At 52.5% G+C, this 22,722-nt stretch overlaps 1 protein-coding gene across 1 annotated transcript in view; it reads left to right on the top strand.

Moving 5' to 3' along the window:
• LOC142264476 (uncharacterized) overlaps positions 1-22,722 on the top strand; it is a 157,848-nt gene that overhangs the window by 33,447 nt on the left and 101,679 nt on the right. Inside the window, exons 10-11 of the mRNA XM_075332252.1 lie at positions 444-469; positions 586-662. Coding sequence (XP_075188367.1) covers positions 444-469; positions 586-662 — 103 coding nt within the window. The remainder of the gene's footprint in view (positions 1-443; positions 470-585; positions 663-22,722) is intronic.

Genomic DNA, 22,722 nt, shown 5'->3' on the forward strand with positions numbered 1-22,722 from the left:
CCCCCTTTGATAGGTAAAATTTTAATTAATATCTCACTTAACGTAAGAACAATTTCACAAAACATTTTTTATAACTAATAACCTGAAAGTAAAGTTAATATTATAACTTTAATTACAGAAACTTTAGTTTTGCTCAAATTAAGTAATGCAAAAATAAAAAGCGTACATCCCACATCAAAACTACTACATGCACTATTTTGGATGGCCTCCATGATTTTTAAGGACAGCACTAAGGCCTGGAATGAACAAGTTGGCAGCATTACAACGTCCATCTTTTTTCCCTTGAAGAACGAGCTCTTTTAGAGCCTGGATGCCGGATAGAGAGTGAAGCTCAATTGTCTCTTCACAATTCCCCATAGGTGTTTGGGTTCAGATCAAGAGACTTTTAGGAACATCAAGAGTTAAAATTTGTAACAAAATGTATTTTGAATGTTTATGCTTAGAACTTCGGATAGAGATGAGCAAGAATGTAAATTACGTCTTTGAATTTGTAGAAATGTATGATATCTGCAGACCTGTGCCTTAGATAACGGATATGTAAACACATGCGCCTGTTCCAATTATTAAATTCCTTGCTCCAATTAGTAATTGCCTTATTCCAATTATTACATTCCGAAAAAGCTGCGTTCACACATAGATTTTCACTAATAAGAAATGGACAGGTATGCCTGAGTGTCTATTGTACTGTAATATAAGACATCGCCTTGTCTCTTGCTGCAAGAATAAAACCCGCTTGCTTCAGATGAATTTGTGCCTCAAGAAATAATTTCTCTAACGACTTGGTCCTTCGAACCAGAACCCAACAGCCTTTCACCTCCCCGGGTCGAGGTTCAAATGGTGCATGGGGCTTCTGAAAAGAAAAGTCCTCCAGCTGGATTGCTGTAGTAGTCAGGTTCCAACCAACTATCGCAATTTGGATGAGTTGTTGCTACTGTTGTTTCAAGAATGCAACAATAACAGAAAGCATCGAGCAATATTCCTGTGTGGGCAGGATACAACTCACTGTTGTCCGAAAGCAAGCGACTTACTAACATCAGAGCCTTACCGCTGCTTCCAGACCTGGCACTCGAGGACACCCAGATCCTGTATGAAAGTGATGATGACAGTGATGGTGGTGATATGTAAAAATTCTCGGGTGCTCAAAAAATTAAAAACATTATACTGTATATTGTTCATGGACCACAACTTGTATAACAAGTAATAATACCAAATAAATAAACAACAATAATTTTTAGTTGAATCTAGAGTATTTATTTAGATACCCTTGCATTTCTATGCCCTGAAAATGTATGTTTATTAAAATTAAGTATGTTTATATTATTTACAAGCTGATATATATAAAGGAAAATTGATGTCAAGTCAGCCATTTTGTGAAATCCAATATGGGTATCCGTATGAGTCAGGGCAAATGGAAACATTGTTTTTCTTATCGCTTATACAATAACCTATCCAGAAATGTACAGTTATCATACTCTCCAAAAAATTCCGGCGAGGGTCGAAATCGAAACATAGTGAACCTGACTATAGAGAGAGGCCGGCCTCACTGGATGGAAGGAAAGGTGACGGGTTCTAGAAGAGAGGACGGTTTCGTCACAAACAAGTTAAGACACTGAGATATTTGTGCCCCCATATATTATAGTACCCACATACATTGTGCCCCGATATATTGTAGTGCCCCCATACATTGTGCTTCCATATATTGTAGCATCTACATACATTGTGTCCCCATATATTGTAGCGCCCCCATACAAGGTTTCTACCAAATATTAAGTTCTGTTTTTCTATTGTATCAAATATTTCATGCAATAAAATGCAAATTAATAATTTATAAATCAGACAATGGGATTTTCAGGATTTTTTTATTTTGGCACAGGTGAAGTTACCTACTATAAAAATAACAGATCTCTCCATTCTTTGTAGGGGGGAAAACTTGCAAAATTGGCAGAGGATCAAATACTTATTTTCCCCACTGTAAGTGGTTAAAAATCCCTCTTCCCCCTTTGTTACGGTACCCTGAGGTTATTTGATGACCCCAGGGTACGGTGGCCTGTAAGATCACGCTATAAGCAACGAGTACAGCAGTGCTGAGACCAGTGATCAAACAAAAAAAAAAATCATATCCCACAGTGGGGCTAAGAGAGAAAGTAAACAATTGTGTAAAAAGGCAGAAAAATCACAAAAACTTGTTTCACCATTAAAAATGCAGCTTTTAAAATAAAGAAACGTTCACATAATTGATATCGCGTCCGACACGACCCAATGTGTAAAAATCTCAGGTTATTTGTATCAGGTGGCGAATGCTGTAAAAAAAAATCATAAACAGATCAAAAATGACATTTTTCCATCAGACTGAAACACTAAAAAGTGATTAAAAAGTTATATGTAAAAAAAAATGGTAGAAATGTAAACGTCAAACTGTCCCGCAATAAACAAGCCCCAATACGGCTCATTCAGAGAAAAAATGCCGAGAGAAAAAAAGTGCCAGTGAATCTGGTGACGCAAAAACATACAGTTTTGTAAAATCTAGATTTTAGTGTGTAAAAGTAGAAAAGCAGAAAAAAGTAATATGTCTGCCCTGAAAAATAAATCCATCTTATCACTTTTACCGCACAAAATATATATATATATATATATATATAAAAAAAAGTGAATTGCTGATTTTTTTTCTTCATTTATCTGAAAAATCTGAATAAAAGTGAACAAAAACGCCCCCAAAACATCTCCCACTCATCACGCACAAAAAAATGAAAAAAAATTAAAACTCAGAATATTGCGACGGAAAAAAAATATTTATTGTGAAATAGCATTTTACTGTGACAGAAGCAGAACATAATAAACTATAAATCTGGTATCGGTGTAATCGCTCCGATCCGCAGAATAAATCCGTCCTATCACTAACACCGAGCCGCGCATCAATAAAAAGAACTATTCCTGCACTGCTGCCTAATTCTTCATTCTACCTCCCAAAAATTGAATAAGGCTCGGCTGACATTTATCCTGTGCTCTCCGCTGAGCACTTACATTAGGGTTTCAGTGTAAACACCCGAAAAATACCATGATTGAGGCAAATCCCCTTTGGATCCACTGACTATAATGAGGCAGATGGAGACACTGTGGACCCCGTCTGGTCTCGGTTCCGCAGATGTCCCATCATATTAGGTCTTTTTTCAACCTAAGTAACTATGTAACTATGTAGAACTGGTGGAGGAAGGTTGAACTAGATGGACCTAGGTCTTTTTCCAACCTAAGTAACTATGTATATTAGGCATATTTTTTGCGCACAAATGTGAATGACTACAGCTCCGTGCACGTGTAAAATGATGGACACCAGAGAAACAGACGCCTAACCGAGTCCACAGAGTCTCCTCTGCCTCAGAGTGAATGGTTGGTTCTGTCTCAATCACATTTTTGGGGGATTTACATGGAAACCCCGATGTAAGTGCTCAGTGTAGAAGACAAGAATGTGACCCTAGCCTTATACGAAAAGCAATCAAAAAATGTTCTGTACCCCAAAATGTTACCACTAAAACCCCTATCTTATCCCACACAATCCCAGCCCCCACTCAGGTCTGTCATCTGTTACTGGAAATATCGGGTGTCCCATGTTACTGGTAGAACAAAGACTCTGGAAAAGCAATGTCTCCAATCCCCCAAATAAAATCCAGTGACGTCTGCGCTCCCAAATCTAAATGCTCCCCACCTCCATTGGAGCCTCCTGTGCCTAAACCGCAATAAGTGGCCCTGTGTGTGGCATTACTGTACTGAGGAGAGGGCACGTAATTTACAGGGTGCATGTCTCCAGACGCTGGGCACAATGTATGAGGGCTCTGCAATATATGGGGGCACTATGTATGGGGGTGCTATAATATATAGGTGCGCTACAATATATGGGGCACTGTGTATGGGGCGCTACAAAATATAGAAAACAATATATGGGGCACAATGTATGGAAGCGCTACAATATATGGAGCTGCTACAGTATATGAGGGCACAATTTATGGTGCGCTACAATATATGGGGGCACTACAATATATCAGGGCACAATTTATGGGGGCACTACAATATATGAGGCACTGTGTATGAGGTGTTACAATATATGAGAAATAATGTATGGGGGTGCTACAATATATGGGGCACTATGTATGGAAGCGCTACAACATGGGGGTGCTTCAGTATATGGGGCTACTACAATATATGGAGGCACAATGTATGGGGTTGCTACAATATATGAAGCTCTACAATATATGGGGTTGCTACAATATATCGGGGCACAATGTATTGGGGCGCTACAATATATGGGGGCACTGTGTATGGAAGCACTACAATATATGGGGCCGCTGCAATGTATGGGGACACTACAATATATGGAGACAAAATTTATGGGGGCGCGACAATATATGGAGGCACAATGTATGTAGGCGCTACAATATATAGGGGCACAATGTATGGGGCACTACAATATATGGAAGCACAATGTATGGGGGCACTACAATATATGGGGGCACAATGTATGTGAGTACTACAATATATGGGGGCACAATGTATGAGAGTGCTACAATATATGGGGGCACAATGTATGGGCACTAAGGCTACTTTCACACATTAGTTTTTTTCCATCAGGCACAATCGGGAAAAAACGGATAAAACGGATCCGGCGCTGGATCCATTTTATCCCCATTGATTTGTATTAGCGCCGGATTGTGCTGGATGGCATTGCGCTGCATCCGGCTTTTGCTGGATCCGGCATAATTGGCTAATGCGGCGGCCGGATAGAACGTCTCTTGTAACATTTTTTGTCTCTGAAAAAAAGCCTGCATCGCGCCAGATACGGCGCGATACTGCATGATTTACAATGGAAGCCTATGGACGCCAGATCCGGCGTAATGCGACAAAAAACGGATGCGGCCGCCGGATACGTTTTCTTTAAACTGAACATGCTCCAATTTATTGTAAAAAAACAGGATCCGATAAAAAACCGGATGCAAAAACGGATGCGTCGTATCCGTATTTTGACGGATCCAGTATACCGGATCCGTAAAAAAAAAAGGATCCGGCCCATCCATTTTTGCATATTCTGCGCCGAATCCGTTACATCAGGCACACGCCGGATTGTGCCTGATGCCAAAAAACTGATGTGTGAAAGTAGCCTAAGCTGGCATAGTTAATTCTCTATGAAAAGAGCGTGGCGTGAATGCTACAAAATAGTCGCTGTAGCCAGAGATTAAATCACTGAGAGGTGCAACGTCTGCAATGGGGTCACTTTTGGGGTTTCGGCTGATCTGGCCCCTCTGGAGGTACTGGAGACCACAATCTATAACGGATTCTGTGCTCTAAATACCAAGTCATGTTTCTTCTCATCTGATCCCCGCCGTGTGCTCACACAGTAGTGTTTCGCCACATATGGGGCACTGCCACATCTGGTAAAAAATTGTTTAATAAATTCTCCTGTCCATTTTCTCTCATTATCCTTTGTGTGAATTAAAATTTTGAGGCTAAAGTAAAATTTTAGAAGAAAACACTTTTTTGTTTTTAGAAGAAAATCAATTTTCATTACCCGATCTAATAAAATTCTGTGTAGTTTGTGGGTTACAAAATACAACAGAAACAGATGAGTTCATTATAGGGTTTATTTTTCTAAATGGGGGCCACATGTGGGGGTTTCTACATTTTCAGGGGCTCTACAAGTGTCTAAACTTGCATTTTAAAAATCAAATAGCGCTGGTTTCTTTTCCGAGCGCCGCCATGTGCTCAAACTTTAGTTTTTGACCATGTAAGGGGCATCTCTGTGTTCAGGAGAAATTATGAAAACAAGTTATGGGATCTGTTATCTCCTATTATCCATTGTCAAAATTACAAATTTTGGGATAAAATAACATTTTAGCTGAAAAAAGCATAACTATCATTTTCACATCCACATTTTAAAAAGTTCTTGAGAGCATCTATGGTTTGAAAATGCTCAACACACCCCTAGATGAATTCCTTGAGGGGTTGAGTTTCCAAAATGGGGTCACTTGTGGGGGAATTTCTGATATTTAGGCAAGTTAGGAGCCCTGCAAATGAGGCATGGTGCAGGCAATCTATTTCAGCCACATTTGTATTCCAAAATTCCAATATTGCTGTTTCAGGCTCTCTCTCATACATTTTGGAGGGTTCTCTCTCATACATTTGGGAGGGCTCTCATACATTTGGGAATGCCCTCTCTCATACATTTGGGAGGGCTCTCATACATTTGGGAGGGCCCTCTCTCATACATTTAGGAGCGTTCTCTCATACATTTGGGAAGGACCTCTCTCATACATTTGGGAGTGCAAGCTCTCATACATTTGGGAGAGCTCTCTCATACATTTGGGAGGGTTCTCTCTCATACATTTGGGATGGTCCTCTCTCATACATTTGGGAGGGTTCGCTCTCATACATTTAGTAGAGTTCTCTCTCATACATTTGTGAGGGTCCTCTCATACATTTAGGAGGGTTCGCTCTCATACATTTGGTAGGGTTCTCTCTCATACATTTGGGAGGGCCCTCTCTCATACATTTGGTAGGGTTCTCTGATACATTTGGGAGGGCTCTTTCTCATACATTTGGGAGGGTTCGCTCTCATACATTTAGTAGAGTTCTCTCTCATACATTTGTGAGGGTCCTCTCATACATTTAGGAGGGTTCGCTCTCATACATTTGGTAGGGTTCTCTCTCATACATTTGGGAGGGCCCTCTCTCATACATTTGGTAGGGTTCTCTGATACATTTGGGAGGTTCCTCTCATACATTTGGGAGGGTCCTCTCTCATACATTTGGGAGGTTTCTCTCTCATACATTTGGGAGGGTCCTCTCTCATACATTTGGGAGGTTTCTCTCATACATTTGGGGGGTCTCTCATACATTTGGGGGGGTTCTCTCTCATACATTTGGGAGGGCTCTCTCTCATACATTTGGGAGAGCTCGCTCTCATACATTTGGGAGAGCTCGCTCTCATACATTTGGGAGAGCTCGCTCTCATATATTTGGGAGGGCTCTCATACATTTGGGAGGGTCCTCTCTCATACATTAGGGAATGCCCTCTCTCATACATTTGGGAGGGTTCTCTCATACATTTGGGAGGGCTCTCTCTCATACATTTGGGAGGGTTCTCTCATACATTTAGGAGGGTTCTCTCTCATACATTTGGGAGGGTTCTCTCTCATACATTTGGGAGGTTTCTCTCATACATTTGGGGGGTCTCTCATACATTTGGGAGGGTTCTCTCTCATACATTTGGGAGAGCTCGCTCTCATATATTTGGGAGGGCTCTCATACATTTGGGAGGGTCCTCTCTCATACATTAGGGAATGCCCTCTCTCATACATTTGGGAGGGTTCTCTCATACATTTGGGAGGGCCCTCTCTCATACATTTGGGAGGGTTCTCTCATACATTTGGGAGGGCTCTCTCTCATACATTTGGGAGGGTTCTCTCATACATTTAGGAGGGTTCTCTCTCATACATTTAGGAGGGTTCTCTCTCATACATTTGGGAGGGTTCTCTCATACATTTGGGAGACTAGGGCTGCACGGAGGCAGAAATCAGCCGCTCACCAGTGAGGCATAGTCCAAATAGATAAGGAGAAGAAATTCAGCAATCCCACAAAAAATAAAAGAAACATCTTATTTCAAAATCTTGGGTAAATGCCATAGGAAAGATATCAAAGACAGAGCAGATGACGCATCCAGGATCACACACGATCCTTATATCACCGGTCACATAAACCTTGAACCATTTTATATTAACGGGTCAGATAAATGCTCCTCCACAATCAGGGAGATGCAATCAAGTCTAAATCCGCACACAAAAGGACACCACATGATGATTATGGTGGAGAGGAGGAAATATCGCCACGCCCACAAACCAAACCGGCCACGCCCAAGGATCTTCTAGCCATGAGGATTTCGCCACAACCCAACCAGGGTAGATGCTAGAATGTACGGGCTCCTTATGGGTATGACGTAATTTCCATCACGTGTTAGGGGCGTGTTCTGATTTCCCGAGGCACAAAGCGACGCCATTGCATCCTGCAGTTCAAAATTTGTAGACGCTCTTTTCTCTTTTCCGAGGAAAGCGCCGAGTAACAATATCTCCTGCACAGAGCGCGGTTACTGTGCTCAGTATGAAAAACAGAAATTGTTTATTTTTTTTCGGTGGATAAGGAGGCTTTATGTCGGGGGCCCTCTGTGGGGTGGGGGGCTTGATGGTGCTTCCGGGGGCTCTCTGTGGGGTGGGGGGTTAATGGTGCTGCCAAGGGCTCTCTGCGGGTGGGGGGGTTGATGTGGCTGGGGGCTCTCTGTGGGATGGAGGGTTAATGCAGCCGGGGGCTTTCTGCAAGTGTACCGCCCCGCGGGCTCGGCTGCGACCTCTGAGCCGCTCGGATCCGTGCTCGTACTGCAGGTGGTGGCTCGAGCCTCTCACGGACCCGGGGGTCACGTCGCTCTGCAAGGAAGTTGGCGCTACACGCGGGGATTTGGGTGAGGTAGTCCACGGCCGGGGCCGCGGTGGTTTGATTTGGGATGTTAGTTCGTGACGCCACCCACGGGTTGTGGTGATTGAAGACACCACCACTGCGATGAAGGTATGAGGGCTCCCGGGAGCGGTGTGATAGCGCAGCTAGGTGTTAACCCCTACCTGGGTATGGGGTGTTGGTCCTGGGACCCGGTTGGCGAGGGCCGGGGTGCAGGGTGAAGTGTTGCGGTGCAGTGCGGTGCGGTGCCTGATGGCACTGGTGTACTCACTCTGACACAAGACACTGGAGTCTCCGGTAAACCAAACGGAGTGACGAACGGGGCCCGCAGCCGGGTGCAGCTTCTCCCAGAATAGGTTGGTGGTTTCCGCCTTTTTCCTGCACCTCTGTGTGTAAATATTTGACTCCTATGCCTAGGCACCGGTAGTCCGCTCCCCGACTTGTATATGCCGTAGGAGCCCGTTTGCCCGCAGACGCTGGCCCTTTGGGTCTCTATGCCTTGGCGGTGGCTTTACCCTGTATGGTTGGGCTGTTGTCTTCTAACGGGACTTGTGTGGGATAGGTCCTAAAGTCCACTACCCTGTCCCGGTTCCTTACGGTTCCACCGGTCGTCTTCCCGGTCTCCTGCAGGCGGCCACCACCGTCTGCCTCCTTGCCAAAGGTGATTGGGCTCCGACCCAGCCACCTGAGTAGACTCTTGGCAGGCCTGGTCACAGGTCTGCCCTTGAGCTCGTCCTCCCTCCTTCACTGTCAAGGCTACTTCTTCTACTCTACTCTAGAACTTCTGTCTGAACTAGTGTCTTTCCCGCCTCCAGGCCTGTGAACTCCTCGGTGGGCGGAGCCAACTGCCTGGTTCCGCCCCCCCTGGTGTGGACATCAAACCTTGAGGGTGGTGACAAGGCTTTTAGTTTGACTGGTGTTACCTAACCAGGAGGGGGTGTGGTGGTGTGTGTGACTACCTGGGACGACCCGACTAGTCCGGGGCGTCACATTCCCCCTCGGTTTAATGCAGACCGTCCGCGGGCTGCCTGTCCATCACCGGTTTATTTTTGTTGCGCTGAAAGATAAAAACTGAACATAATACAAGTATAATAACATTTGTACAAAGTTTCAGCATGTTTTGGATCTTCCCATACGGGAGGCACATACTTGAACGTTACGATAACATTTTTAATAACACGGGAAACGGGTCCTCAGTCACCCACCCAAACAACCTAGACCTTGATGCTGCCCCTAAGAAGTGGGCAGCACCCCTTTTCCCCAGTCCAGGAATGGGCCCAGGTGTTTAACGGGACGGGTGCAGGTTTTACAGTCCTTTCAGAGGCCCCACGTCCAGGGGACCCCTGACTCGGAGGATGGCCACCGGTTGTAGTGGTGGCGGGCCTCGGCCAACAGCTTCCCGCAGGCCCATCCTCCAGTCTGCCTCTCCGGAGGCAGTGAAACCGGACGGCCGGTTAAAGGGGAGGGGTATTATTTACAAACCCAAAAGTTTTTGGGTGGCCTGCAAGTTCTCGGCCATGTCTTTGTGAAACAGGGGCAACAAAAGTCCCAACGGGGACGCGCAGTCAGGGTCCCAATGGGAACTGTGTCACTTTGGCAACCGGGTTCCGCTGCCTTTACTCTTGATCCTCATCTTCTTCGTACTCAGCCTGAACGGTCACTCCAAGGCTGTACGGCGGGGGAGGGGACTGGGAGTGCTCCGGGACACCCTGGCGCACCCTCCTTTTAACACTGAGGGCAAACCAGCCCCTCTCCCCGCAATGCCGGGTGTAGGTCACCAGGTCCCCTGGAAGCAGATCCCGATCCGGATAACCCAACGGGAGGTGGGAGTTGACGTCCCGTCGGGAAACAAACACTTCGGCCTCCAGGCCTGGTTCGAAGATGAACCCCCATCCATGCTGGGGGTCAAACTGGTGGACTTGGCCTTGGAAGGTCGGGCCCCGCACCCGATAGGTAGCTCTCCGCAGGTTGTCCTTCTCCCGGATTGTGCGGGCAAGGATCTCTGCTTTCCTCTTCTCACAAGACAAAATAATCACTGATCTTGGGGAGACCAGCCAGAGAAAACACTGCCGGCAGCCAGCGAGGGCGCTCAAGATAGTGAAATCCTAGGTACATTGCCCCCTGGGAAATATGCAAATCAAAAAAGTCCGTGGAGCGTTTGTTAGGAGTCTCAACACAGAAACCAGCCAGATATCCCTCTGGGAATGGCCCAGCCAAGGGGTGGCTCTTTTTAGGAGACCACCATAACCACCATATTAAGTGGCCCTTTTAGTCAATATCCAACTTTTTGACAAGTTTAAAGATATGACAAGGGAAATACCAAGGCCAGTTATCCATCCACAGACAGCTGTTTCGGGGTGTTTCCTCTCATTAGTGTGGAGTAGGATTCTGGCTAGGTGGGAGCAATGCCTAGTAGACCAACATCCACGCTGGGGGTCAAACCGGCGGACTTGGCCTTGGAAGGTCGGGCCCCGCACCCGATAGGTAAATCTCCGCAGGTTGTCCTTCTCCCGGATTGTGCGGGCAAGGATCTCTGCTTTCCTCTTCTCACAGGCCTCGATCTCCCGGCCCAGTTGGTTTGGCCACCGCTCCCAATACAGGGGCGTCTGCGTGCCCAGGGTGTCTACGGGTGGGGGTCTGGCCTAGTTAGAGTTCCCCGGTGGCGGCCACGACCGTCACCCTCGGGGGAACCCCGCTGCGTCGTGGCCAGCTCTACTGCCTCGCAGCGGCCTCCCCGCGGGACCTCAGCCGTGGCCCGAGACCCGGGAACGGCCTGCCTCACCTTCTGGGCCTTCTTCCGGGCAGCGCTCTCCCCCTCGGCCGGGCGGACTGCCGGGGCCGGGGTCTCTCTGGGCGTCGCCTTCTCTGGGACTGGCGGGATCACGTCCGGGACGGGCACCTTCTAGGGTAAAGGGGTGAGTGTGGGCCGGGCATACGGCTGTCTGTGAGCCGTGTCTACAGGCGGGTCCTCATGGGCAGTTGGGACGGGTTCCACCGCCGGTGTCGGGGACGGCGGACCAAGCGGGAGGGCAGCCGCAGCTGGAACAGGCTGTGGAGGAGGCGACAGGGAAAGCGGGGGCAGGCCGGGTCCCTCAGCCGCAGCGACCGATCCCTCCAGGACATAGGGGCGTGGGTCGCCCACCCGCTCCTCCAAATTCGCCTCCATCTCGCGCACCCGCACAGCCGAAGCTATCTCCCCCATCTCGGTTGCCCACTGCTCCATTAGGTACCTCACCTGCACTTGTAGGCGGCAACACATAAGAGTCGTCCGGGCTTCCACCCACGCCGCTATTCCGGGCGCGGGCTCCGGGAATTCGGGCTTCTCAGACGGGGTGGACATGTTGTTACTTGCTTATTCAGTAACCAGACGGGTAGCAGAGTCCTGGCGTCCCTGCCCTTTATCTCCTTAGTCACATGAGGCTGGATCTTCACCCGCCGCCCCCTTGGTGTTTCCCAAGCACTTTGCTTGCTTTTTGCTCCGCTCCGCTCTCGGGGGGCGGGGCTTCACCTTCGTGCCCTTTTTGTTCAGGGAAGACGGCTCGGGCGGGAACTTTTCGCTCCCAAGATGGCGGATTCTCAAATTTTTCAGCAGGACGCCGCTGGCGATGATCTGAAGGCGCACTTCCACAGGTAAGTGGACTGGTTGGATCCTGTTGGTGACGCCAGAAGAGGTCGATGTGTATCGCCCCGCGGGCTCGGTTGCGACCGCCGAGCTGCTCGGATCTGTGCTTATACTGCAGGTGGTGGTTCGAACCTCTCACGGACCCGGGGGTCACGTCGCTCTGCAAGGGAGTTGGCGCTACACGCGGGAATTTGGGTGAGGTAGTCCACGGCCAGGGCCGCGGTGGTTTGATTTGGGATGTTAGTTCGTGACGCCACCCACGGGTTGTGGTGATTGAAGACACCACCGCTGCGATGAAGGTATTAGGGCTCCCGGGAGCGGTGTGATGGCGCAGCTAGGTGTTAACTCCTCCGTGGGTAGGGGGTGTTGGTCCCGGTTGGCGAGGGCCGGGGTGCAGGGTGAAGTGTTGCGGTGCAGTGCGGTGCGGTGCCTGATGGCACTGGTGTACTCACTCTGACACAAGACACTGGAGTCTCCGGTAAACCAAACGGAGTGACGAACGGGGCCCGCAGCCGGCTGCAGCTTCTCCCAGAATAGGTTGGTGGTTTCCGCCTTTTTCCTGCACCTCTGTGTGTAAATGTTTGACTCCTATGCCTAGACACCGGTAGTCTGCTCTCCGACTTGTGTATGCCATAGGAGCCTGTTTGCCCGCAGACGCTGGCCCTATGGGGTCTCTATGCCTTGGCGATGGCTTTACCCTGTATGGTTGGGCTGTTGTCTTCTAACGGGACTTGTGTGGGATAGGTCCTAAAGTCCAGTCCGCAATCAGTTGATTCGACTCGGCCCTGTCGGTTCAGGGCTTTGTACTGGGTCTGAGTACCCTGCCTGGTGCTCCGGTATCCAGTTGGCTCCCCGGTTCGGTTCCGGCTGGCCACTACCCTGTCCCGGGTCCACCGGTCATCTTCCCGGTCTCCTGCAGGCGGCCACCACCATCTGCCTCCTTGCCAAAGGTGACTGGGCTCCGACCCAGCCACCTGAGTAGACTCTTGGCAGGCCTGGTCACAGGTCTGCCCTTGAGCTCGTCCTCCCTCCTTCACTGTCAAGGCTACTTCTTCTACTCTACTCTAGAACTTCTGTCTGAACTAGTGTATTTCCCGCCTCCAGGCCTGTGAACTCCTCGATGGGCGGAGCCAACCGCCTGGTTCCGCCCCCCTGGTGTGGACATCAAACCTGGAGGGTGGTGACAAGGCTTTTAGTTTGACTGGTGTTACCTAACCGGGAGGGGGTGTGGTGTTGTGTGTGACTACTTGGGACGACCCGACTAGTCCGGGGCGTCACACAAGCTGGGGGCTTGATTCGGCTGAGGGCTTTCTGCGGGGTGGAGGGTTGATGCGGTCAGGGGCTCTCTGCGGGGTGGGTAGTTGATGCGGCCGGGGGCTTTCTGCGGGGTGGGGGCTTGATGCGGCCGGGGGCTCTCTGCAGGATGAGGGAGTTTATGTGGCTGGGGGCTCTCTGCGGTGGGTTTATGCGGCTTGGGCTCTCTGCAGGGGGTTGATGCAACTGGGGACTCTCTGCAGGGGGTTGATGTGGCTGAGGGCCCACTGGGGGGGATTGATGTCGGCTAGGGGCTCTCTGTGGGGGGTTGATGCAGCCAAGGGCTCTCTGCGGGGTGGGGGGTTGGTGCGGCCAGGTGTTCTCTGCGGGGTGGGGGGTTGATATGGCTGAGGGCTCTTTGCAGGGTGGGGGGTTGGTGGGGCTGGGTGCTCTATGCGGGGTGGGGGTTGATGCGGCTGTGGGGTTGATGCTGCTGGGGTCTCTCTGGGGGGTTTTGCAGGGGGTGTACCATTCTGGGGGGGATGCTTGCAGTGGGATTTGGTGGGTGTACCATTCTGGCATTTAGGGGGGTGTACGATGCTGGCATTTGGGGGCGTGTACGATGCTTGAGGGGGGAAGGGTACGATGCTTGAGGGGGAAGGGTACGATGCTTGAGGGGGAAGGGTACGATGCTTGAGGGGGGAAGGGTACGATGCTTGGAGGGGAAGGGTACGATGCTTTGGGGGAAGGATATGATGCTTGGGGTGTGCAATGCTTGGGGGGCACGGGTGCGATGTTTGCGAGATGCGATACTTGGGTGTTTGGGGGATGTGATGCTTGAAGGAGTATGATGCTGGAGTGTACGATGCTTCGGGGTGGCTTGGGGCGTACATTGCTTGAGGGATGCCCATTTAGGCAATGTACGATGCTGGGGGGCAAGCCTGTGGTGGGATTTGGATGGTGTACAATGCTAGGGGGATGCCTGTGTCGCGGGCGGAGGAGGGGACGCCGCACTCTCCCTCTGCTCGGGTCCGGCTGCCGTGGCTGCTGCGGCCTGCTGCTGCTCGGTGGCTCGAGCGATGAGCCGGATCCCGGGGACTCTAGCGGCGCTCCTCGCCCGTGAGTGAAAGGGGATTGGGTTTTGGGATATAGTTTATTGTCCGTGACGCCACCCACGGTTGTGGTGATCTGTTGACACCACCGCTGCTCTGTATGGGGATCCCGGGAGTGATGGTATGGAGCAGCTAGATGTTTGTCCTCCCCTCCGTGGGTAGGGGGTTGGTTGTCCCGGGGCCCAGTGATGAGGTGGGTGATGCAGGGCTTGGTGGGGCGCAGGGACGCGGGGGCAGCTCTGTGCCTTGCGGCACTGTGGTACTCACTCAGCCTGAGACGATGACACAGTTCTCGGTAAAACACACGGCTGGAAAGACGGTTCCCACGGACGGCTGCACTTGCTTTTCCCCAGTAGTTGACGGTGACGGTCCCTTTGTCCTGCACCTAAGATGATGATGGTTGCGATGGGTTCCCACCGGTAACCCGCTCCCCGGCTTGGATATAGGCCGGAGGAGCCCTACTTTGCCCGCAGGCGCTGGCCCTGAGAAACTAGTGCCCTGGCGGTGGCGGTGTCTCTCCGTTACGGTTGGACTGTTGCCTTCAATCGGGACTTGGTTGTTGGGAGACAGTCGTCCCCTTCACTGACGGATTTGGCAAATTATGGCGACTCCTAGCCTTGCCGGGATCCGAAAGGCCCCTGCCCTGGTGCTGACTGTCCTTCGTATACTTGTCACGCTTCCCGGGTCCTCACCCCCGCTCCCCGGCTCACCTGCCACGCTCCCCGCTCTCCAGCCACCGGATCCCGTCCGTCCCAGGGTCCCTGGACCCCGATCCCGGCGCCCGACAGCTTCCCTGGACCTGGCCGGCTCCCCTGCGTCCTCCTCGCAGCCTCCTTCCCTGGCTTCTGGCACTCGGGCGGCGCGCATGCGCATTAGGGCGCGCGCGCGGTCACTGACCCTTTCTTAAAGGGCCAGCGTCCATTAACAGGAAATGAGGTTGCACAGGAACAGGGTATATAGGGGGTCATTGTCCAAGGGGGCGGGGCCTGATCTTCGTGTTCCCTGAGCTAGGAGTCAGGTCTCCTGGTGTTTATGTGCCTATACTCACCTATCTCTCTTTGTAGAGCCGTACCTGCCGCGCCATCCAGTCTGCCGTGTCCTGAACCCCGCACGCTGTCCGTCTGCCAACTGACAGTCCGTACCATCTCGGATCCCTGCGGTGACCCGTCATCCCGCTCCAGAGGTTCCGGACCCCGCCTACTATCATCTCGGCTTCCGAACCTGAGCTACGTCACCAGTACCACCATCTGTGACTCCGTGGTCCCAGGGACTCCTCCGCTGCCCTCACTTGCACGGACTGTTCTGCCGCCCTTCAGTGCTTCAGCTGCCGGACTCCTTACCACCATCTTAGAGTCCGGTCCAGTGGATCCACCTCCTGGGTCTACCCGACCGCCCGGCCGTGACAGTAAGATCAGGCCATGGATCCCGCTGCAGCACTATTGGCCCTGCAAGAGGAACTCCAACGCCAGCGTGAAGTCCAGACCCGCATGCTGCAATTTATGACCTCCGTGGACACCCGCCTGTACACGTTACAAGCTTCCATGACGCCTGCGGCACCCAGGTCCTCCAATGGACAATCCACGGCTCCCGCACCAGTGGCAGCCTCGTCGGGTGCTTCCCAACTCCGGTTGGCTTCACCACCTCGTTATGCTGGAGATCCCAAGACCTGCAGGGGCTTCATTAACCAGTGTTCCCTTCATTTCACGCAGCTGCCACATCTGTTCGCCTCTGACCAAGCCAAGGTCGCCTTTATAATGTCTCACCTGGAGGGCGAGGCGCTGGCGTGGATGAACCCCTTGTGGGAAAAGGAGGACCCTATGACCAAGGATCTTCAAGAGTTCCTGCAGGCCTTTCGCAGCACTTTTGACGAGCCGGGACGCGCCTCTGCGTCTGCTTCATCCCTTCTCCGCTTGCGTCAAGGAACACTGACGGTGGGCCAATACGCCATTCGTTTCCGCACGTTGGCTTCAGAACTCAGCTGGAATAATGAGGCCCTAACAGCCGCCTTCTGGGAGGGTCTCTCAAGCCGCATCAAAGACGAGTTGGCGGGCCGTGACGTGCCCTCCACCCTAGATGCCCTGATTGCCCTAGCAACTCGAGTAGACATCCGTTTTCAGGAGCGCTCCAAAGAGCTGTCTCGGGAGAGACGTCCAGTCCGGCATCCCTCTCCTCCACAGAAGACCTCCGTACCTCAGTCTTCTACCGCTGGGATTCCCGTCCACGAGCCCATGCAGATTGACCGGATACGGCAGTCCGAACAACGACGAGCAGAGCGGCTCGCTAAGGGCCTCTGCTTTTACTGTGGTGAGGACACACACCTCCTCCGTTCCTGTCCGGAAAGGCCGGGAAACTCCAAAGCCTAGGGTTGGTAGGAGAGGCCACCCTAGGTGCTGGGACTCTCTCTGATCCGGTCACATGGACCGTGCAAGTGACAACGGGAGAGACGCGGTTCACGGCTGAGGCCTACCTCGATTCCGGGGCAGCAGGCAATTTCATCCAGCAAGCCACCGTGGACAAATACCAAGTGCCTGTTATTCCACTCAACAAGCCCCTGGTGATTGCCTCTGTAGATGGGAGACCCCTTTCTGACACCATCTCCTGGACCACCAGGCCGGTTGAACTGCGGATCGGTGCTCTTCACACCGAGACCATCGCCTTCTACGTCCTCCCTCACATGTCCCATCAGATCCTGCTGGGTCTTCCATGGTTACGGGCCCACGAACCATCAGTCAGCTGGGGTACAGGCGACATCACCCGCTGGGGTTCTTCGTGTCATGAGAGATGTCTAAAATCCACACAACCCATCCGACAACCTCTGGTTCCTGAGAACCTACCGGGGCTGCCCTCGGCCTATTGGACCTTTGCGGATGTCTTTGATAAAAAGGAATCCGAGGTACTGCCGCCACATCGTCCATACGATTGTGCCATCGACCTGCTCCCTGGAACAACGCCACCACGAGGACGGATATATCCTTTATCTCCAGCCGAAACAAGGGCTATGTCTGCTTACATCTCAGAGAGCCTGGCAAGGGGATTCATTCGGAGGTCCTCCTCTCCTGCTGGAGCAGGTTTCTTCTTTGTCAAGAAAAAAGAGGGCGATTTACGCCCCTGCATCGACTACCGGGGTCTGAATCAGATCACAGTCAAAAACAAGTACCCTCTGCCGCTCATCCCCGAATTGTTTGACCGACTTAGGGGGGCTCGTGTGTTCACCAAGCTGGACCTTCGGGGTGCTTACAATCTGGTGCGCATCCGCTCTGGTGACGAATGGAAGACCGCGTTCAATACGCGCGATGGACATTATGAGTACTGCGTGATGCCCTTCGGCCTGTGTAATGCTCCTGCCGTCTTCCAAGAACTGGTGAACGACGTGTTCCGAGACCTCCTCTACACCTGTGTGGTAGTATATCTAGATGACATCCTTGTCTTCTCTCCGGACCTCTCAACCCACAGAGAGCACGTACAGCTGGTTCTACGAAGATTGAGAGAGAATCGCCTGTACGCAAAGTATGAGAAGTGTGTCTTTGAGCAGTCTACACTCCCCTTTTTGGGGTACGTCATCTCTGAGACTGGACTGCAGATGGATCCCAAGAAGGTCTCCGCCATTCTCAACTGGCCTCCCCCTTCTGGACTGAAAGCAATCCAACGCTTCCTGGGATTCGCCAACTACTACCGCCAATTCATCCCTCACTTCTCTGCTCTGACTGCTCCACTTTCCGCTTTGACTAAGAAAGAGGCAAATCCAAAGGACTGGTCGCCTGCGGCCGACGCCGCGTTTGGCTCATTGAAGCGAGCTTTTGCTTCCTCTCCTGTACTCCACCGTCCGGAGTTAAACCGCCAGTTCACCTTGGAGGTGGATGCCTCCTCCTCAGGAGCCGGAGCAGTGCTCATGCAGAAATCCTCCTCCGGGAAGATGGTGACTTGCGGATTCTTCTCCAAGGGCTTCTCAGCGTCTGAACGCAACTACACCATCGGGGACCGAGAGCTCTTGGCAGTCAAACTGGCACTGGAGGAATGGCGCTACCTCCTGGAAGGTGCAGTGTATCCCGTGATAATTTACACTGACCACAAGAACTTGGAATACCTGCGGTCCGCTCAGCGACTGAACCCACGGCAAGCCAGGTGGTCTTTATTCTTTGCCAGGTTTGACTTTCAGCTTCACTTCCGACCCGCGGACAAGAATGTACGCGCTGATGCCTTGTCCAGGTCTTTCATGCCCATGGAGCAGGAGGAAGCGACTACCCAACCCATCATCTGTCCTAGCAACATCGTTCCGGTGGCCCCTGTCACTCTAGCCCAGATACCGCCCGGGAAGACCTATGTCTCTGAGACCGACAGGCAAAAAGTGTTACACTGGGGTCATGCATCAAAAACAGCCGGCCATGCAGGCCAGAAGAGAACATGGGGTGCGATTGTACGCCATTACTGGTGGCCATCCCTTCGCACGGACGTCGCTGCTTTTGTCTCTGCCTGCTCCTCCTGTGCCAGGAACAAGACGCCCAACCACTTGCCCCATGGCCGTCTTCTGCCTCTGCCGATACCCTCAGTCCCGTGGCAACACATAGCTATGGACTTTATTACGGACTTGCCATTATCCTCCGGGCACACAGTCATATGGGTCGTGGTTGATCGATTCTCCAAAATGGCCCACTTCGTTCCTATGGCCGGACTGCCCTCAGCTCAGGAACTCGCGGAAGCCTATATACATCACATCTTTCGCTTGCATGGCTTTCCATCCCACATCGTGTCCGACAGAGGAACCCAGTTCACCTCCCGCTTCTGGAGGGCTCTATGCAAACATCTGGGAGTGACTCTGGACTTTTCCTCTGCTTACCATCCTCAGTCTAATGGCCAAGTGGAGAGGGTCAATCAAATCTTGACCTCATACCTACGTCACTATGTCAACGCCCATCACGACGACTGGTCCTCGCTTCTGCCTTGGGCTGAATTCGCCCATAACCACCACGTCAGTGAGTCATCCTCCAAATCACCCTTCCATGTTGTTTACGGACTTCAGCCCGCCGTCCCGCTGCCTATATCCCCTTCATCGGATGTCCCGGCTGCTGATACTGCTGTCCGTGACTTTGCTACCATTTGGGACTCTGTCAAGGCGTCCCTTGGGCGCGCTTCCCAGCGGATGAAGAAACACGCTGACAAGAAACGTCTGGATCCTCCGTGTTTCTCTCCTGGTGACCTGGTCTGGCTTGCTTCCCAGTACATCCGATTGAAGATACCGTCCTACAAGCTGGGTCCTCGCTACATCGGGCCGTTTAAGGTCCTCCGCAAGATCAATGAGGTATCCTACAAGCTACAGCTCCCGGCCACGATGAGGATACCCAACTCATTCCACGTCTCCCTGCTCAAGCCGGTTGTCCTTGGTCCTTTCTCCGCTGCTGCCAGTCCGGCTCCTCCACCTATTGCCGATGATGACATCTATGCGGTAAGGGATATCGTGGCCATGAAGACCGTACGAGGTCGGCAGTTCTTCCTGGTGGACTGGGAGGGGTATGGTCCTGAGGATAGGTCTTGGGAGCCCAGGGAGAACGTGGGCACTCCTCTTATCCGTGCCTTCATGTCCCGGTTGCGGGGAGGGGGGCGTGGGGGGGGGGGGTACTGTCACGCTTCCCGGGTCCTCACCCCCGCTCCCCGGCTCACCTGCCACGCTCCCCGCTCTCCAGCCACCGGATCCCGTCCGTCCCAGGGTCCCTGGACCCCGATCCCGGCGCCCGACAGCTTCCCTGGACCTGGCCGGCTCCCCTGCGTCCTCCTCGCAGCCTCCTTCCCTGGCTTCTGGCACTCGGGCGGCGCGCATGCGCATTAGGGCGCGCGCGCGGTCACTGACCCTTTCTTAAAGGGCCAGCGTCCATTAACAGGAAATGAGGTTGCACAGGAACAGGGTATATAGGGGGTCATTGTCCAAGGGGGCGGGGCCTGATCTTCGTGTTCCCTGAGCTAGGAGTCAGGTCTCCTGGTGTTTATGTGCCTATACTCACCTATCTCTCTTTGTAGAGCCGTACCTGCCGCGCCATCCAGTCTGCCGTGTCCTGAACCCCGCACGCTGTCCGTCTGCCAACTGACAGTCCGTACCATCTCGGATCCCTGCGGTGACCCGTCATCCCGCTCCAGAGGTTCCGGACCCCGCCTACTATCATCTCGGCTTCCGAACCTGAGCTACGTCACCAGTACCACCATCTGTGACTCCGTGGTCCCAGGGACTCCTCCGCTGCCCTCACTTGCACGGACTGTTCTGCCGCCCTTCAGTGCTTCAGCTGCCGGACTCCTTACCACCATCTTAGAGTCCGGTCCAGTGGATCCACCTCCTGGGTCTACCCGACCGCCCGGCCGTGACAATACTGCTCCAGACCGCCGGGCCACCACCCGTCCGCGGTCCTTCCAGCAACCTCCGAGCAGTCCCCCTGCAGACTATCACCGCCGTCTGCTGACCTTGCTGTCACTGTCCGGGGCACACACCCGGACCAACTTCAGGCTTTACAAACTGTCACTGCTCTTACTTTCCTCCTTTACCACTTCACTTCGCTTCCTTTCACTTTACTGTTTACTCCTTCACCTCCTAAACTGATCTCAAGCTCTTCCCTGAGCTGACTGCCTGGTTTTCCCGCCTCCAGAGCTGTGAACTCCTCGGTGGGTGGAGCCAACTGCCTGGCCCATCCCCTGGTGTGAACACCAGCTCCTGGAGGAAGGCAACAAGGATTTTTGGTTAGCTTAGATGTTCCTAACTGGGGTGTAGGGTGTGGTGGTGTGATGACCTGTGACCCCTGGCTTGCCCAGGGCGTCACATTCCCCCTTAGCAAAATGCAGACCGTCCGCGGGCTGCCCATCCAACACCGGTTTTATTTTCTGAAAATATATAAAAGGTAGAACGGTAAACATAACAATTTTTGACATCATCCCACATCGGGAGGTTCAGTACTTAAACGTTGCAAACGGTTTACGGTTACGGTCTCCGCTCTCTCCCACCCAAGTAACCTGGCCCTGATGCTGCCCCTAAAACCCAGGCAGCACCCCTTGACCCAAGTCCAGCACAAGTTACCCGAGCGGGATCTGTCCTTCCCCTCCAGAGGGTAGCCACCGGTTCCTGTGGTGGCTGGGCCCCAGCCGGCTTTACTGCGGGCCCTCCCTCCAACCTGCCTCTCCGGAGGCGGCAACTGCGGAAACGGTAACGGTAAAACAACTTATTTACATTCCACTAACGTTTGTGGTTGCCCTGCAAGTTCACGGGCTTGTCCATAAGGAGTCCCTTATGCAACTTTTTAAACGGTCCCAACGGGGACAACGGTGCCGGCAACGGCCGGTTTTCCAAATCACGGTTGAATCAGGTGAAGCTTCGGTAATCATTCTCATTTTTGCAAAACTTTTTCAAACTTGTAAACATAACTCAGACTGGTGGTCCCAACGGGGACGGTGCAACGGTGCTCCGCTGCCATTACTCTGGAGTCCTCAGCTAGGGCAGCTCCATCCCCCTCCACCAGCATATCCAGCATGCACTGACATGCCTGCTGTGACAGGGGCACCCGGTACCCATTTCCACCGGTACGCGGGGTATGGAAGACCACTGGACCTCCTACATAACGGGCACGCTCCATTGCCTCTTCCAACTCAGCAGCGGACCTGGGACTGGAGCCGGAGTCGTCATCTCTTGTTCCTGCGTTAGGCGGGTTGCCGCCAGCTGCCGCAGCCTCCCGGCCTCCAACATCCAGCACTTCAGACCCCTCTGCGGTAGCACGGAGCAGTAGATTAGGCGAGCTTACACTGAGGCGCCCCATCAATAACGGCAAGGGTGATGCATAAGCCGAGACTAGGCCGGGCCCCTCAGCCGCAGCGGCCTGCCCAGGTAGGACATAGGGACGTGGGTCACCAGTCGACTCTGCTACATCCATTCCCCCTCCGTACCTCGGGGCAGTCGTAGTCAGCATCTCCACCTCGCTGGTCCACTGCTCCATCATCTGGAGGATTTGTTCCTGCTGACGCTGGTGGAACTGAATCACCCGGGCCCTCATCCAGGTCACGGTCCCGGGCTCAGGGTCTGGCACAGTCTCTACTGGGACTTCTGGCACCATGCTGTTAAGGGGCCGCGGTTCTAGCGGTTCCCCCTGGTGTACTTCAGGGATGTCCCGGACGTCTGCAGCCGGCTGGTCCGCCGGAGCGGCTGGGCAGGGTATCGCTACCGGTTGGGCAGGTAGCGGGCCTAATGGCGGGGCGGCAGCAGCTATCACGGGTAGCGGGGAG

This window comes from Anomaloglossus baeobatrachus, chromosome 1 (genome assembly GCF_048569485.1).
Source record: "Anomaloglossus baeobatrachus isolate aAnoBae1 chromosome 1, aAnoBae1.hap1, whole genome shotgun sequence".
Lineage (NCBI taxonomy): Eukaryota > Metazoa > Chordata > Amphibia > Anura > Aromobatidae > Anomaloglossus > Anomaloglossus baeobatrachus.